General features: G+C 46.7%; 1 protein-coding gene across 1 annotated transcript in view; it reads right to left on the bottom strand.

Moving 5' to 3' along the window:
• ARL13B (ADP ribosylation factor like GTPase 13B) overlaps window positions 1–10,031 on the bottom strand; it is a 51,798-nt gene extending 41,767 nt beyond the window's left edge. The window contains exons 1-4 of the mRNA XM_061567423.1: window positions 9,926–10,031; window positions 7,600–7,671; window positions 5,208–5,278; window positions 3,626–3,875 (exon numbers count right to left, since the gene is read on the bottom strand). Of these exons, the coding sequence (XP_061423407.1) occupies window positions 3,626–3,875; window positions 5,208–5,278; window positions 7,600–7,658 (380 nt within the window). The 5' untranslated portion in view covers window positions 7,659–7,671; window positions 9,926–10,031. The remainder of the gene's footprint in view (window positions 1–3,625; window positions 3,876–5,207; window positions 5,279–7,599; window positions 7,672–9,925) is intronic.
• Between the last annotated feature and the right edge of the window lie 9,178 nt (window positions 10,032–19,209).

The raw sequence follows: 19,209 nt of genomic DNA, 5'->3' as shown, positions 1-19,209 counted from the left end.
AAAAAGAATGTGCATATGAAGAGGAATTTAGCATATTCATGGGAAATGCGTAGGCGTTGGGCGGGGGGGTGTCAAAGTCATATTATGCCCATGCATTATGCAGGATCAGCAGCACCAAGGGGGGGTGCAGGGATTAGCAGTAACAAAGGAAAGGAATGTTAATGATATGTAGCTGCAGTTACTCAACAACCACGTAGAAAACTAAAGTATAAGATGTGGTTCCAGACATACAGTACCCTGGCGTCTACAAACTAAGTTTCCTCTGTGGTAGCAGTTACATTGGGGAAACCAAACGACATGTCTCGGACCGCATCCGTGAACATAAAGCTGACCTGAAACACGGTAGGACAAACACCTCAGCCGTGGCAGATCACTGTTACAACTCAGTGGGCTCACATGATATTGACTTCTCCAAGACAGAGGTTCTCTGCAAGCCATCTGGCTATCATGAGAGATTCGTTCATGAGGCGATCCACATATACAAACACAGAGACAATTTTAACCGAGAAGATGGATTCTGGCTTAGCAATCATTGGAAGGACGTAATAAACCATTTCGATACACATTAGGGTGTGTAGAATAATACATAGTATTATATTAAAATGTATAAGGTATAGGTTGGTTTACAGCAATACAGTATATAATTTAATTTGGGTTTATCTATGGCAGTATATAGTACGGTATATGCTCGTGTGATGAAAGAGAATAAAGTTTAGATGGAAGCATATTATATAATTTTTACGACGTAGAATTGTAATGTATTACTTGCTGTTAGTAACTCAGCTTATTGTAGAGTATAGTAAGTATACTGATGGTGCTATGCAGTTTATACTTTCGTTTTTTATGTAGTTTATACTTTAGTTTTCTACGTGGTTGTTGAGTAACTGCAGCTACATATCATTAACATTCCTTTCCTTTGTTACTGCTAATCCCTGCACCCCCCCTTGGTGCTGCTGATCCTGCATAATGCATGGGCATAATATGACTTTGACACCCCCCCGCCCAACGCCTACGCATTTCCCATGAATATGCTAAATTCCTCTTCATATGCACATTCTTTTTGTTAAGGCGCTCTTCCACCCCCAACGCAGCTTATATATAAGCTCCTAGTTTGGTAGTGTCTCATTCTTCACCTGAAGACGGCTGCTTGCGTTGTAGCCGAAACGTCGTGAGAATTATTTTATTTTATTATGTTTTATTTTTATTATTTTATTACTTCCCTTCTATGTGACTTTACCGAAAGAACCAAGAAGAAGGTTATGAATATCTCCCCACTGACAAACACATTCCTGCGGAGGGAGCTGGTAGGAACGTAGAGTTGCTCGGTCAATGGCCAGGGTCAACGGCGGCATGGTGTATTCCGCAAATATGCCCGACTGTGAAGCCGGCGTGAGTAGGTTCAACGTTGAGTTTTATAAGGGCACCACGGGGTGACCAGCCCCTCCCCACCCAGCCCCACCCCTCCCACCCCCCACCCAGCCCCACCCTCCCCACCCTCCCCACCCAGCCCCACCCTCCACCCAGCCCCTCCCCACCCTCCCCTCTCCTCCCTCCCCACCCAGCCCCTCCCTGCACGACGGACGGACACAATAATCCCCTGTGGGCTGGTGGAACCAGTGGGTTCCTACCAGTATTAATGTGGACTTCTAGATTTGAAGCTTTCGTGACTGCAAGGATTTATACTCTTTGGATTTTTTCGGTAAAGTCACGTAGGTAAAATACGTTTCTCTATTAGCTCTCTTCACTTACTAGTGACTTAGGCTGTAACGGTTCCACCTGAAGACGGAAGCTTGTGTTGCCTCCGAAACGTCGTGATTCAATTTAGTTGTTTTCATTTATTTTATTTTATTTTTTACCTACGTGACTTTACCGAAAAAAACAAAGAATAATGTGAACCTTATATATATCCACAGCGATGTTTGCTCTGGCTAAATAGACACTACTTCTAGACGCATGGTCATCAGCCATGATCAATCTACTGCTGGATGAAGAAGCACTAAAGCCATCACTAACAGCATCCCACCATCTAACTTGAGGTTTTCTTTGGTCACGAACCACTTCAATGCATGCCTCTGTGGCTTAACATCCTCTGTATCTTGACTCATCACAACTCTCTCTTCACAATGACATCTACAAATTGTTTTTTTTTGCTAAGTTCTGTTCACATTCATAACATTACTCCAATTCCTAGTATCCTCTGCATGCACCTGTATTCAAAGGTCAAATGTGTCTCTATAGCCGTTTTCTTAAATCTGGATATGTTCACAATACATTAATACAGAATTATTTCTGCCTCCAACACCTTAACCCTAAAGTTCACCACTCTACTCTGCCAGTGTTTATGGGGTCCGTCAAACACCTATTGCGCTCACAAAACACATTCCTGCGGAGGGAGCTGGTAGGAACGTTGGGTTGCTCGGTCAATGGCCAGGGTCAACGGCGGCGTGGTGTATTCCGCAAATATGGCCGACTGTGAGGGCGGGCACAAGCCGGCGTGAGTAGGTTAAACGTTGAGTTTTATAAGGGCACCACGGGGTGACCAGCCCCTCCCCACCCAACCCCACCCTTCCGACCCTCCACCCTCCCCACCCAGCCCCTCCCCACCCTCCCCTCTCCACCCAGCTCCACCCCTCACATTTTTGGATCCACGATGGACGGACACAATAATCCCCTGTGGGCTGATGTAACCAGGAGGTTCCTACCAGTATTACAACCTCGATATATAATGTTCTTTCCTACAGACACAATCATTATTCGGCATGTAATGATCATCCTGCCCATAAGTTAATGAATTGTCACAATTCGGTGTCAGAATTCAATGAGCAATTATTTTTCATCTCACTCGTACTGCCTGGATTGTGAAAATATCAGTTTGACAGCCATGTGGTGGTGACCATTATTCTTAGTAGCAGAGCGGGCAGAAAGGTGCTGCCCTTACTTTGTCCACCAGAGGGAGCTGTGTTACATTGTCGTCTGTGGAGCATTCTCTATAACTCTGCACGAGAGTTCCGAATGTACATTTCCGTCTCATGAAATGATAGCCAGCATAATCAAGAACAAAACGGAAATAATTATCGCGAGACTGAGCGATCACGGCAGCAGCTTTGGGAGGCCTGCATCCAGCAGTGGATTGACCATGGCTGATGCCGACCATTACAATAAAAACTGGAACGATGAATGGAAAGGTTGAGAATGCAAGGTAGTGGGACAGTGGCTTATCAAGCTAGCACTGAAGTACGCCACCCAAAAATAACCCTGGTGTCAGTATAGGGGGGCACGACGGTGATAAGATGCTAACTATCTTGCCTGGTATGCAGGTCGTGGGGGCGATCCTGACACCTGTATATGTGGAGTTTGCATGTTCTCCCTGTGATCACGTGGATTTTTCTCCAGGTCCTCTGGGTTTTCCCTTCACATTTAGAATTAACGTGCGTTTAGAGTATTCGGCTGCCATAAATTTCCACGTGATAAGCCGCTTTGTTGAGCTATCATTTGTGGCCACGTCGCTTCTCAGAAATAACTATATAGCTTAGTGGGCCTTACCTGGTAAAATAAAAAAAAATGTGTAGTTTAGTGTGACGTGGAGAGATGTGTGGCGAGTGCGTGCATGCGCGCGGACACTCACACTAGCAGGGGCTTGCCGGCGACGCGCGGGTCGACCAGCACTGCCGACAGCGTCTCGTGCGCCTCCTGCAGCCGCTCGGCATCGCTTGAGTCGACTGCGAACACCACGCCGTGAGCCTCTGCCAAGTAGTTGTGCCAGATGCCCCGGATGGGCTTCCCTCCGCCCAGGTCGAACACCGTAACGTCAAAGCGGCCGAAGCGCATCTCCGCCTTGGAGAAGCCCACTGTCGGGGTGATGTCCTTGAGGTCCTCTGGATGTGCGAGAATTGACATCTTATGTTTTTGAATCAGGATCGGGAAAATAACAAAAGACAACATTTTTCCAAGTAACCTTTCAGATTACCCATTGGTAATTAATTGGTAAATTAACCAGTCCCTCAATTCAAGAAATGTATCATTACAATTTTTAAGTGCTGCTTGTTGCTGGCTGCTGGGCATTTTCAACCAGTGCTTTGCAATTGTAATAAAAAATAAACTTTCTTTTGAAGTTCACTGAGAAGAGCCACACACATGTGTAGGTGTGTGTAAAGCCCTTTGTCAATCCACTGCTGGATGAGGGCTTCCCCACGCCATGCAGACCGTGGGGATTATTTGAGGATGCTTCACCACGCTCATAAGTGTACATTGGTGAAGGCAGGGGGCATAAATGTGGGTGCAAAAAGTTGCAATGGATTTTGATGCAGTGCCCTGTTGCCCACAACCTATTTTGCACACTGTGGATGTCCATCCAAGCAATATCCAGGCTCACAAGCTGCTTAGCTTCTGAGATCAGGTACATTCTGGGTGATTTAGTCAAATGCAACCTTTCACGTTAACCATTGGTAATTTAACCTTCGCGTTTTAAAGCTCACATTTAGCTCATACACTGTATATATACAGTAACTATATTTATGAGCAAGTGAAAGCCCATGAAGACAAGTCTAATTTGCGAATGAGACATCGTAGCGATGAAAGAGAGGGAACTTTAAATGTGGAAAGACAAAGGGGAACAATATATATAGAAAGTCCTAAATTCAAATAACAATTTCGTTATCAAACCTCTAAAACAGTGTTGATATTTTGAGCATTTCTTTTCGTGGAAAAAAAAACGTTAATGTTTTCTTGGACTCTACATTTTAAAGAAGTAGTAAATTATTAATTCATAAGGCACTCAACTATCCAGCTGTGACAAGGCATGTGGATTATGACAGTTTCTAAAAACATACTGTTCAACCAAGATCCTTCAGGCCAAAACACTTCCTGCTTCTTTCCTTTGCTAAAGTTGGGAATTCCCTCCAATAACCTTGATCAATGCAAGACACGTGTTAACTCTTTATCTGTTACAATTCTAAAGGTGCTGTTTGTTGCTGGTCGCTAGAGGTTTTAGGCTTTGGGACTATGCTCAGTAACGATGTAAATAAAAACAGCGCCCTCTCGTGGACATAGTGCCCATTGTCTCTAAGCACTCTGTGTACTGTTTGTATACTGGTTGTCAATGCCAGCAAAAACGCGGTACACAGCTCACATTAAACCGACTCTCTGTCCATGAGTTGATGCTCAAATTGGAAAATGTATAACTGTGGCTGAATACTCTTAAATTATACCTCCTTGTAGCCCCTTGACAGCAGCGGTTTTTCCAGCATTGTCCAATCCAAGCATGACCAAGGTTACATCCCTGCACAAGAGGTTAGATACCAACAGTTTAGAGCGTTTGCAGCACTATGAAGCACAAACAAAAGCAGCTGAAGCATTATAGGTTAGATGCCAAGGTTGGGAACCGTCTCCTTTCATGATCACCCTTTGGCATGGCAACACATCATTAATGCCTCAGTTACTTCTGCCACTGTTCTGTTCAAGCGTATGGCAATATTCAGGAACTATATCCCAATGTCATGATCTGTTAACCATGAGAGGGCTTCAGCAGAGAGTTCGTGTCGTTTTGTTCTACTCCTCCATTAAAGGAGTGCAGACCACATTGGTTTACTATAAGGTCTATTGTTTGGGTTGCATGGCCACAGCTGCATTGTGGCTTGTCGTTAATGTTCTGATGTGGGTGATGGTATACCAGTGTCTTCGAGGAATATCAGAGCCAAAAGGTATGATGTTTGGATCTTGAACGAGGTGTACATTCTGGCAATAGTCTCAAAGTTATGCCCTGTGCAGCAAGGGCTATGTCATCTGCATATATGAACTTGCGAGACAATGTACATGTATGATTGTTATTGGGATCAAACATCGAAATATATTTTTTTGCACTTTTTGTATGCAGCATGGACGGGTTGTGCTTTTTCTGTAGGATTTTATTGTTTATGTATGTGATATTTAGATTGTGTACAATGAATTTTAGGTGTATCTTGTAATTTTATTGTTTGTTGCGGTTGAACCCAAATCAAGAGCCGAATGGCTCACAGGGTAAATCCTAATAAATGAAACTGAAAACTGAAACTGAGGTCACATATATATGTTAAATAGTTACGATGCTAGTACCAAGCCTTGAGGGAGGGGGCATTTTGATCATTCTCTTAAGGCTGTGTTTACTAGCAAAGTTTACCCTGAAGGTTCAGTTGCTAAGCAGTGTGTCGATTCGGTGTACAGTGGAATTGCATGCAGTGCTTTTGGCCATCTTCAGCAGCAGACCATAACCCCAAATTGTGTCATAGCAGCAGAGGTCAAAATCATTTTTGTCCCAGTTTTCTGTTGATGCTGTGGGTTGTGAAGGCATTGATCAGATTCGCAGCAACTATAAGGGAAAGTCTGGCAACTATGGCATGTACCATCAGTCTATTGGTAAAGTACAAGAAGGATATTGGAATGTAGCTGTAGAGAGAATGGCCATGACTTTGGCTTGCTTTAATGTCTTTGGGGTACTGCCTGTTCTGTGCATGACGGTGAAGAAGTTTGCAAGCCACTGCTGTCTATAAAGTTCCAGATTCTTTAAGAACTCAAGTCACCAGCCATTTATATCCTGGTGCCTTACTAGATTGTCTGGCCCTGTGGGCTGCTTACACTTCAGTGACAGCGTAAGGTCTTGTTATATTGAATGCTTGCGGTAGTTTGCCTAAGGTGATGGCGAGTCGTTTCCGGAGAGCTTGTTTCGTGAACTTGTCCATTGGTGTCTTTGAGCAGGACAACATGTGGTAAGCCACAGTGTTCTTTGTAGTTTTTGGCGGTCTGCGCTCTGTTGGCTTTGAGGTCACCTTGGTTCTCATGGCGCTGCCAAGCTTTACGGCTGGAGTGATTGAAATTCAAATCTGCAGTGACATCTTCCCAATGTTTTCTTCGTGCAGAGTTCTGATGAACTCATTCAATAGTTTTATTTATGATTGCCAACATTACGTGTAGCTTTTCTAATATCCCCGTCTGGATATTGTTTTTGTGGCAGATGCCAATATTTCATGAATTTATAAAAGTTTTTAGGCTTTAGCTGTAGGTTTTTCAAATGGGCTTAAGTTTATTTTTCGTAGCCGGGCCAGTTGGCCTTCCAAAAGTTCCAACACAGCTGTGGTTTGGAGGTTATGACCGGCATCAGTTATCCAGTGTGTCACTGCCGGTCTGTTTTGTCTCTTCAAGAAGCCATTCGAGTGACAGATGTGACTGAACATACTAACCCTAAAACACAATGTTGCCATGTAGAAATTACATCCTTCTATTACCAAAATAGTGCAGCTAAGATGCTTGCAGTGATAAATAAATATAATTTGTGGGCCGTTTCGAAGTAGTAGAATTCCCGTAGCCGCAGGCCTTATGAAATGAAGTTACGGACCAATTTCGAGCGTATGTTATCCGCATCATAATAAGTGGATGAGCCAATACTATACATTTAAATATCTTTCTCAATATACCTCTTCGGCAGACACTAATGAGTGGTAGTGTGCATGGACGTATAGGGGGGCGAACAGTGTACAGGCATCCACAGTTACATGATAGTCAAGCGAGGCAACAGGTACATACAGTGCTGGAGGTATATACAATAGATCCAGCACTGGTGTACATTACCTCATAGGCTTGCGTTTCCACTTAACCCAGCTGCAGCAGTTAGCAAAAACGCTGAACATGTTTCATCCACCCCTGCACACACACACACACAGGCAGGCATGAGTAATTATTAATACACGAGCAATAATTCCTCCGAAACAGCCAATGCAAGCGATACTGTACATAGAGGGTTTCATAAATTATGATACATATTCATTTAAGCATGCCAATCAAGTAATTAACATGGTATTGTTTGCTTAACATAGTTCACAAGTTTAATTTGCTGAGGTTTATTCGTGGTGTGTTAACGATGTTTAACGCTGTTCTGCATTGTTTATGTGGGGTGGAACAACGGCACATTGGGTTTGTGGAACTGCGCTATTAAGCTAGCAACCAGAGTTCGATTCCCGACCATGGCTAACATCACCGGCAAGTGATATCTGAATCAGTCCTAATCTCCAGTCCACCTTCACCAACCTGCACTGACCAGTGTGGTGATGTCAGAATAAATAAGCCCCACAACTAACACAGCATGCTTTCAGAAGAGTTACGTATCACAGGGTAACTCGTCTGATCCGTTACCATAATACCTATGACTATTATCCGATTTGTCATTACAATCTTGAAATGCTGTTTAATATAGGAAAAGAGGTAAGTTCACAATGACAACAATAGCAAAAAAAGCATTTCAAGGCCATTGGTGATGAACAAATCCATTGTTTCAAACAACTGACAGCACAAAAAGTCAGCCAAAACAATGACGAGAAATAAAAAGCCTTGACACACTTATAAACGTGGGGACCTTGTTTCGCATATTACTCAGCTCACGTGTGGACAAAGCAGTTCAGAATCAGAATATGTATTTATAATGTTTCACAAATGTCCAGTTCGCGAGCGATTTGATTGCGTTTTGTCGTAGCCTTCAGTTGCTGGGGAGGAAGTCAGGAGGCGCTGTCTGACGGAAAACTATGCGAAACCAAGCATCTGTTTACTCTGCGAGCAATGAAGTGGGTTCAAGTTCAGGTTCATTATTAGGTATAGCCCTGTGAGCCATTCGGCTCTTGAATCGGAGTGCAACCGCAACAACAAACAACAAACATGAACAAGAAAACATCTTAAAGTGGCTACGTGACCAAGTGTAAACAGAAAATCCAAGAAAAGACAGCAAAATATTGTAGAAAAAGCACCGTACACCAACGCTGTGTGCAAAAATCCCAGTGGGATGCAAGTCAAACAACAACAACAACCACAAGACAACTTAGATTAAGGTCATCGGTCTTACTCCGTACTATAACAAACAAACAAACATGGCCAAACCAAAAAACTTTTCGAAATCACCACAATAAAGCCATGAAAGGGTTCGTTAACAACAGGCGCACAAGCCCTGCGTTGCCAGGGCAGCCACCGATTTACCAACACTTCAAAACGCACGTGACTCTTGGCAGCTTAACACGAGAAATTGTAAATCCGACCGTCACATACTTGTCCTGATCAATTAATCGACCAAACCAGCGCAGCATTTGTACACGGCGTAGCTGTAATTGCCTAACGTGTAATGTATTTTCACATTATACTCGTATACTCAGTCAGATATGCGACGTTTTACCGTGATCCCAACGTCCTATGTATTTAATCAGGATGGAGTCAAGACAGTCCTTCACTGGGATGCTTGAATCGTTCATTTAAATCAGTGTTTTATGTATGAATGTGGTAATTAAGAATACCTGAGTAACCCCACGTATGACACCGCCAAACCAAGACGTGTACTCCCAGTTACGTTGTCTTTAACAGTCGATACGATGCATTTATACAGTACACGGTTAATTAAAAGCCATTAACACAGTCCGTCCCGTTTCTCAAATTTGACCCAAACCTTATATAATTGTTATATTACCATCAGCAATACGCGCGAGATTATTAAATCGCTCCATCTCCTTGGCGGTACAGAATCGCCTTCAGACAACGGCAGCCAGTAAATTAACAACAACAACAACAAAAAGCAAAACCATTGCTCAAGTTTGGGGAGAGAGTGGAGAGGAGCAACGGATTAAGACCGACCCCTGTTGGGAACACCGAAACCTCCCCACCGCGTGAGTGAAGGTGGCCGGGGGGAGGCACCTCAGCCGGGCAAGCTGACTAGGAAACACGTAAGGCTTTCCCGCGCAGCTAGGCCCGTCGCGACGCTCACGCGTAAACATGGCAACCGTGAGGCCGAGAGTCGCGCGAACCCGTCAAGCGTGCGGCAACTTGGCCAAGATGCGCCTCGCCGACTCGACACGAGGAGAGTCGACGAGAGACAAAGAGAGAGCGAGAGGGGAAAGACGAGGTTCGGCGTGGGAAGCTTTACCGTTGCGCCCGGCGGCGGGGCGGCGGCGGAGAGAGTCGCACTGAGCAGGCGGCCTCATCAGCTGCGATGGAGGCGCACGGGCAGCGCGCGCCGACGGGGATATCCCCCCCTTCCCCCCCGCCCCGCGCTTGCCGTGACGTCACGCACAACGGTTCCCGCGCAACTTGGAATTCCCTCCCCCCCCTCCCTCCCCTCCCCTCCCCTCCCCCCTCCCTTCCCTCCCCCAACTCCCTCCCCTCCCTCCACTCCCTCCCCTCCCTCCACTCCCTCCCCTCCCTCCACTCCCTCCCCTCCCTCCCCCTTCCCTCCCCCAACTCCCTCCCCTCCCTCCACTCCCTCCCCTCCCTCCACTCCCTCCCCTCCCTCCCCCTCCCTCCCCTCCCTCTACTCCCTCCCCCTCCATCCCCTCCCTCCCCTCCCCTCCATCCCATCCCTCCCTCCCCTCCCTCGCCCCCTCCCTCCCCTCCCTCGCCCCCTCCCTCCCCTCCCTCGCCCCCTCCCTCCCCTCCCTCCCCTCCCTCTACTCCCTCCCCTCCCTCCACTCCCTCCCCTCCCTCCCCCTCCCTCCCCTCCCTTTACTCCCTCCCCTCCCTTACTCCCCTCCCTCTCCCCCCTCCCTCCCCTCCCTTCCCTCTCTCCCTCCCCTCCCCTCCCTCCCTCCCTCCCTCTCCTCCTCCTCTTCCTCCCCTCCCTCCCCCTCCCTCCCCTCCCTCCCTCCCCTCCCCTCCACCACCGCTTACAACAGCAACAGCGGCGGCAGCAGCTACAACAGTCACAGAGTAACCACAACACGAGACATCCAGCCAGGTAGGCAGGGGGAGGGGGCCGGGGTGCACAGCAAACAGCAACCGGCGGTGGTCAAAGTGGTAGTCGCTGTCAACCCGTACGGTTTTACTCGGTATGCAGGGAAATTTTGTTTTTGGGTTCATACGGCGTACAACCGTTTCGTTGTTTCAATGCGGGCAAATAAAACATCTATTTTGTTTGTGTTTCTCCCTTGTGATGGGACTTTGTAGGATGAACGTTGAGATTTATAAGGGACACGGGGTGGCCAATAATGTCTGAATTGGTCTGTAGTCAGGTAGGGCACTGATAAGGGGTTGACAGGATAATGTCAGAGCAGGCAACTGGCGGTGTTTGATAATGGCAATGAAGGTAATGACATTTATAACGCGCCAGATGTTGCAGACTCACAGGGCGCGGGAGCCAAGCCTCAGGGCTGCTCGAAAGCCTGACCCAAACAGATAGATGAGGCCATTAGGGGCCATCCATAAATGACGTCACGTGATTTTGGACGATTTTTTGACCCCCCCCCCCATCGTCACACGGCGTCACAAAAAGTCAGACCCCCCCCTCAAATATGACGTCACAAAGCTCTGCCCCCTCCCCCCGCAAAAAAAATCATGCTTCAAATCGCTTTGAACTATTGTCATTGTAGTGCGTATTTAATGTGCCGCTGCACTCTGATGTTGTAGGTGAAAACATTTATTAAAAAGTATATTTCATTGAGTAGAACGTGTTGTCTATATTTATTTAAAGTTGCGCATGTGACGTCACATTTCTCACCCCCCCCTCCTCGTCACACATCGTCACAAATGTCTGACCCCCCCTAGGTGCGTGACGTCATTTATGGACGGCCCCTAGCCCTAATAAAGGGGGTTGTTTCGGGGTGAGATCGCGTAAATATTTGTGTGTCGTTAAACCCCCCATCACCCGACATGTGAACAAACCGTGCCAATTAGTTACCATACTCTTTGGTTCTTTCAGTAAAGTCACCTGGGTAAAACTAAAATAAAAATAAGAGAATAATGAAATAATTATCTTTTTTTTTACCTACGTGACTTTACTGAAAGAACCAAAGAGTATGGATCCTTGCAGTCACGAAAACTTCAAATCTAGAATGAATTAGTTTCCACTTCAGCACACCGGTTGTGTGTTGCAATTCGAGTACGACGTTTCGCTGGTGATTACAACAACCAGCTTCATCAGGCGATTAGCCAAAATTGTGAAGAAGCCTTCCTGTTTCCCAGCCGCTACGTCCTCCTGAGCATGTTATTTTTCCCATTTGGCTGCCACTGTTTCGTTCGTCTCGAGCACAGGCCATCAAGATCCATTCTCGCCACGTGTCATGGCCCAAATCAATCAGAATCTTTATTTATATTGGAGGAATCCGATGACCTATAAAGCTCATTTTCACATACGTCAATGACCCACAGCATCTCTCAAGTTTAAGTTCACATTTATTTTGTTTAACCAGGTGAGAAGTCAATAGACCACGTCTACCAGTAAGGGGTGATATGTATAGTCCCTACTGATTCATTTGCGGACGCCCATATACAATGGCCCTGCCACTGAAAGGTGCAGGAACGACCTTGAGCACCTCCGCTGATGTGCTGAGAACTGCTGCCCTCTCGTTCATCTAGTCCAGGGCTCGGCAACTTGCGGCTCCGAAGCGAACGCGGCTCTTTGAGGACTGCCTTGTGACGTTGTTTATAATGGTAGGAACCCACTGGTTCCACCAGCCCACAGGGGATTATTCTGTCCGTCCGTCCGTCGTGCAGGGAGCTGCTGGGTGGGGAGGGGAGGGTGGGGAGGGGCTGGGTGGGGAGGGGCTGGTCACCCCGTGGTGCCCTTATAAAACTCAACGTTTAACCTACTCACGCCGGCTTGTGCCCGCCCTCACAGTCGGCCATATTGGCGGAATACACCACGCCGCCGTTGACCCTGGCCATTGACCGAGCAACCCAACGTTTCTACCAGCTCCCTCCGCAGGAATGTGTTTAAGGACCCACCAATCTCGTATTCGCCACGTGGCATTGCGCCTCTTGAAATATTGAGGTTTTTTTTTTTTACAGAATTAGATTTTTAAAAATGGTTCTTCTTGTTTTTTTTGTTTCGGTCTCCTGGTTTCGTCAGTGTTATGCGGGAGTTCGTACACAAAACTGCTCAATGCATAATTAAATAACGCAATGCACATCATAACCTGAATACTGAAACCGACACCAATCCCCTTGGCTGCCTGTTCTGGCGAATATTCAGCCACAAATATCCACGGAGACATGCAAACTGTAAGGGAATTTACACGTTTTCTTGCCAATGCCAACCTACCCATCAACCAAGACCTCAACAATGTACCTCGCCGCCAGCTCTTGTCCCTATCGCCCCTTCTGGGATCGCGCCAGAAGTCGCAACCGGGTACCCGATACCCGTACCCTACCCGATACCCAGCTACCCGTACCCGGCCGGGTACCCGGCCGGGTACGGGTACCCGTTTGCGACCCTGGTGCGGCTGGGTACAGGTACGGGTAGGCCGTGAGTCACCGGTGAGTAACCGTTTGTCACTCATTTCGGGTAGGGTAGGGTAGCGTACAGGTACCCATATCCGGCCGGGTACGGGTACCCATTTGCGACCCTGGTGCGGCCGGGTACGGGTACGGGTAAGGAATCAAAACCCGTTTGCGACCTCTGGATCGCGCTGTCACCATCCTAGAATCTCACCCAGATCCGGAAGAATGCTGGCGGAGAGAGTGCAACAACGCAGATGTCCCGGATAAATAAAACACATAATTCGAGACCCCAAACAACGCACCTCCTGGCTTTGGCAAACTTCGAAGACACTGGCCTAACCATCAACTGAATCAGAACATTAACAGGTCAATGCTAACATGTCCTTCACAAATTAAATTTAAAGACAGGCAAAAATAATACCATCGTGGCCATGGAACCCAAACTATGGACCACATCGTAAACCACTGAAGTATGGAGGAAAATTTTCGATTTAAAGCTTTCGTGACTGTAGGGATTCATCTTCTTTGGTTCTTTCGGTAAAGTCACGTAGAAGGGAAATAACAAAATAATAAAAATAAAACATAATAAAATAATTCTCACGACGTTTCGGCCACAACGCAAGCAGCCATCCTCAGGTGAAGAACAGGTCTGTCGGGAAGACAGCGTCTGAATTTCAGACCCTGTCTTCCCGACAGACCTGCATCAGACGCTGTCTTCCCGACAGACCTGTTCTTCACCTGAGGACGGCTGCTTGCGTTGTGGCCGAAACGTCGTGAGAATTATTTTATTATGTTTCATTTTTATTATTTTATTATTTCCCTTCTATGGAGGAGAAACAGCGACACTGCGTGAACTCCCTCCTTTGAAGCCCTCTCATGGCTGACGGACCTCGACAATGGAATTTAACTCCTGAACGTATTGACACGCGCAAGAATAGAATGGCCTATTCAAGCGAATGACACCACGGGGCCATTAACGGCGCATGCTCTTGCGGCTATGACAACCGCAATAAGCGGCGAATGTGCTATTGCTCTACCAGGGGTCAGCAATCAAAACAACAAGGGACATTTTTTTTTCGATTTCGAGACGGTGATCCTTCATAAACAATGTCACGAGGCATTTCCTTAAACGAGCTGCAAGTTTTCCGACCCCCTTGCGCTGGGCCATGTCACCGCGTTTTCGTGGTTTTTTTTAAAAATTCAACTGGAAACAATTCCGCTTCATGGTCTGGCCTAAATTCCCTCCGTGAGGATTCACGGCGGAGCGAAATACATTGCAAAGTACGCCTGTCTCTCGGTCCTGCGATACAACAATCTGCGCAGCTACTGCACACACGCGGTATCTTATATAGTACGTTCAGTGCGATTCAATGTTACCATAATTATACGTATTTAAGGGGCCGTCCATAAATGACGTCACGCACCTAGGTGGGGGGGGTCAGACATTTGTGACGATGTGTGACGAGGGGGGGGGGCGGTTTGAGAAATGTGACGTCACATCAAAATGCGCAACTTTAAATAAATATAGACAACACGTTCTACTTAATTAAATATACTTTTTAAACCCAGAGAAAACCCCTCAAACGCAAGGGCGAAACACTCTATCCCATACCGACTGAACAGATGGAGCCCACATTTTTAAATCCTTTATATTAAGTTCGCTTGCTTGTTTGCTTGCGTGCTTGCGTGCTTGCTTGCTTGCTTACGACCGTGCAAATCTTTCGGTCGTTTTTTAACTCACTTCCCGTGATCCAATCGAGCTGACATTTTGCACACAGACTCGTTGTGCGTGACAATGCATTTTCGTGAACATTTTTTTCCAAAATTTTACACTGTTTAGGGGGAAAAAATTTAATACTTAATTACCAATTATTTAATGCTGCCAGACAATCATCTGACCCATATGTGGCAGCCATCTCAAGCCAGAGGACGAGAGGACTCTAGCCGCCCCGATGCCACGCATATAAAGGATTTATAGTGAAAAACTTTGTTTTTACGGGTTAATTTTTTTTTTGCTGTACCGCCTTCTCCCGGCGATACACCAACATCGCCTCCGCAGCGCTGGATTACGGGCATATGCGTAGTCAACCCCACCGCGTGATTCATCCCAAGCTAATTGTATTGGCTGCAGTGAGTGTAGCTGCCAGCAGAGGGCAGCCAAACTCCACGAAAGGGGGCTATAATATTTCAATCGTCTGTCAGGCCAAACTTGAATGCGCCATTTGGATTTCGCACCTCGTTTGATGTGTCACGGAAAGCCATCGACAGTGTCCGATCGGGGTAAATTTGGAAGCATGGGTTCTGGTGCAAAGTGTTAAATGCCCCCCCCCCCTCTCCACTCCGCCACCACTGTCCATTTCCCTCTCTTTTTGCACCACAGCACCTGGGCTCCTGTGAGCCATGAGGCTCTGGTGTAATTGCACCGCCTGCACGCTCAATAGCAACGCCACTGAGTGGGAGGCCGTCGCTCTCTGTACCTGGTAGGCTTGGAGGGCGCAGACATATTTCAGAATCATAATATTTATTGCCACTGAAGGAATCCGATGAGCTATGAAGCTCTTTATCACACGTGTCCAATATTCGAGCCCCCCATAAAAAAAAAAATTCCCCGAGCACATCGACTAGCCGGGAGGACAGAGCGTAGCCATCTGATTGAATGTTTTAACAGTAAAACGTATCTACTGTGTGATTGTTCGTCATCATGTTCAGCCGTTATCTATCCACTGCTTGATGAAGGGCTCTCCATGCTGCTGCCAGTTCTCACAGTCCTGCAACAATCCATTGCGTGCCTGCACACCGCGGCTGATTTCATTGATCAACCTCCGCGGTTCACGTCCTCTCTGGCACCTTCACTTCTTTGGCTGCTACTCCGTCATTAGTCTCGACCACAGGCCATCATCGCCTCGAGTTACACGTCCTGCTGAATGAAGCCTACTTACTTTTGTTAACAGTCAATATAATGTTTCTAACTTGCTTATATCTTTCAATCCTCTTTTTGATCCTCTTCCTAATTCAAACCATGCTTCTACGTGCACGTTTCAGCTTTTGTAGAACTTTATTTGTTATTGTCCTCGTATCCATGTTTTTGCATGTACGTTAAACTTATTTCGCACCGTACGTATCCGACCGTGCTAATCGGAGGTGTTTGATCCATTCGTCATGAGCACACACGGTTTTACATTGTACATTAAATAAGTATAACCCGTAAAAACAAAGTTTTTCACTCTAAATCCTTTATATGCGTGGTGGCTAGAGTCCTCTCGTCCTCTGGCTTGAGATGGCTGTCACCTATGGGTCAGATGATTGTCTGCCAGTATTAAGCAATTGGTAATTAAATATTTAATTTGTTTTCCCTAAACAGTGTAAAATTTTGGAAAAAAAATTTCACGAAAATAAATTGTCTCGCACAACGAGTCTGTGTGCAAAATGTCAGCTCGATTGGATCACGGGAAGTGGGTTAAAAAACGACCGAAAGGTTTGCACGGTCGTAAGCAAGCAAGCACGCAAGCAAGCGAACTTAATATAAAGGATTTAAAAAACCTAAATCAACGGTCCATTAACAATCTATCAATTCCACCCCGTTCACCCCCACCATGGCATAATTAATTATCAATTGTGCGGGCAATCCAATTGCACTGGGGCCCACAAGCTGAAGGGGCCCAGATGCCAGGCAATCAATTGGGGGGGGGGCTTTCACCCCCCCTCGCACCAGGGCCAATCCCAACCAGGCCACATCGCAGTCCCCCACCCACCCAGCCCCCATCCCCTTAACGCGGCCACATAGCGGTGTCACGCCCGTGGCAGGAAGGTGAGCTAATGGCGTGTCCTTCACCAGTGAAAGTCTTAAAAAAAAAAACTTTTTTAATGCTCCGTGTGTTTTTGAAGTGCAGACGGGGAAGCTAAATTGTCACATAAATAAACGACCGCTGCGCAGTAGATAGTGGGGGGGGGGGAGGGGGGAGGGGGGGGGGCTGATGAGCGGTGCGGTTGGTGGGGGTGCACCCAAGTTTTCTGTTCTGCAACTTTTAATGGCTGAATTTACAAAATGCGTAATAAAAAAAAAACTTGATTGTTATTTCGCAATGCACTATTGTACTTTCGCGAGAGAATGCAGACGAGATAGCTGCAAATTAGAGATATACGGTATGAACTGCATACACGGGTGCGTGCATGTGTATGGGCAGGCGATCCAATTGCATAGAGGCCCACGGGCTAGCACGGTTGGCTACGTACAGTGCAAAAGAAGTTCAACATATTTCAACATATGCACATTCATGCATATATCTGTAAAGAGTCTTGAACATGCAGCAGCAGTGAGTTGTGTTCATCTACATTTGAATAAACTTAGTTCGTGAGTGCGTCAGTCTGGCAGTCACGGTACTTGAGTAGCGGTTGTCGTACACAGCGGAGTAAGGACTCATTCTTGAGCGAAATGAACCAGCGATGAGCTTTGTATGCCTTATGACCTCCGACCTCTGGCAAAAAAGCCATGGCTCAAAAAAAATCACCATACCAATATTTTAGCGCAGTTTCGAATACTTCTAAGATCTCTTCCCATTCTTCTAATGTGACACGTGCTGGACGCAGAGTGTCTCTGTGTGAAGGATTTAAAATGGTCAAATATGTAGATCCATCTTCTTGCGTCTTCCCCTCCTCTTCCATTCAATCCAGCCGCCTTTAACAGTCAAGGCGCTCTTCCCCCTCCAACCCAGCTTAAATATACGCTGCCAAGAGTGGTGGTGTTCATTCAGACGCTGTCTTTCCGACAGACCTGTTCTTCACCTGAGGACGACTGCTTGCGTTGTGGCCGAAACGTCGTGAGAATTATTTAATTATGTTTTATCTTTATTATTTATTATTTTCCTTCTACGTGACTTACCGAAAGAACCAAGAAGATATTCACTGGGTTCCACGATTTTCCCAGCTACAGCGGAGACACAGCAAGTCCCCCACCGTTGACGATCACCGTATCCCCCCTCTGATGTTTCGAGTGCCTCTTTCAATCCGTTCCTTCCACTGCCGTTGCGATTTGCTTTTGCAAGACCCCTGTTTCCGTGATATTTTTTCATATACATGATCGTGCAGTGGCAGTCTGGGTCCCTCGATTCTTGATATGATTGTTTGTTCATTTCCTAGTTGGCTACAACGCTGCGCTCGCGTTGCCTTCTAGTGTTGTGAATTTGCGCTCTATAAAGAATTGGTGCTAAACTCGTTCATCACGAAACCTCAATTTCGATCTATAGCATGCAGGCTAGCTTTGCAGTGTACTAATCGATACGGGCTTTGTTATTGTTAGGCAACCCAATCCATTTATCTCGACCATTGATAATTAATGAGAGACGCGTGCATGTTAAATTAACCACGCTCCACGCCGCAAGTTGAAACGCAGGGTGCTGTGAGTCTTGAGGCTGGAATCAATAAGCTGTGGAAGGAAAACCCAAGCCGATTTTAGAAACACATTTATACTGGTAGGAACCTCCTGGTTACACCAGCCCACAGGGGATTATTGTGTCCGTCCGTCCGTCGTGCATCCAAAAATGGGAGGGGTGGGGCTGGGTGGAGAGGGGAGGGTGGTGGGGGGCTGGGTGGGGAGGGTGGGGCTGGGTGGGGGGTGGGAGGGGTGGGGCTGGGTGGGGAGGGGCTGGTTACCCCGTGGTGCCCTTTTAAAACTCAACGTTTAACCTACTCACGCCGGCTTGTGCCCGCCCTCACAGTCGGGCATATTTGCGGAATACACCACGCCGCCGTTGACCCTGGCCATTGACCGAGCAACCCAACGTTCCTACCAGCTCCCTCCGCAGGAATGTGTTTGTGAAGACACACGAGCATGATTGAAATCACGAAGAGAAGTTCCAGGTGAGCTTTAATTGTCATCTCTGGGCAATCAAGCACAGAACAGAAGCCGTTAAGTGGAGAGATGTAACCGGAGTAATGTTTAATTAGACTGGTCGGCCTGGCACTTGATCGCGTATATCAGAAGCAGCTTCGCCAGGATAC

Source organism: Lethenteron reissneri, chromosome 5 (genome assembly GCF_015708825.2).
Source record: "Lethenteron reissneri isolate LAM-NWPU_2019-01 chromosome 5, ASM1570882v1, whole genome shotgun sequence".
Lineage (NCBI taxonomy): Eukaryota > Metazoa > Chordata > Hyperoartia > Petromyzontiformes > Petromyzontidae > Lethenteron > Lethenteron reissneri.
Note: the sequence above shows the minus strand (reverse complement) of the source record. Positions and strands in the feature narration are given on the sequence as shown.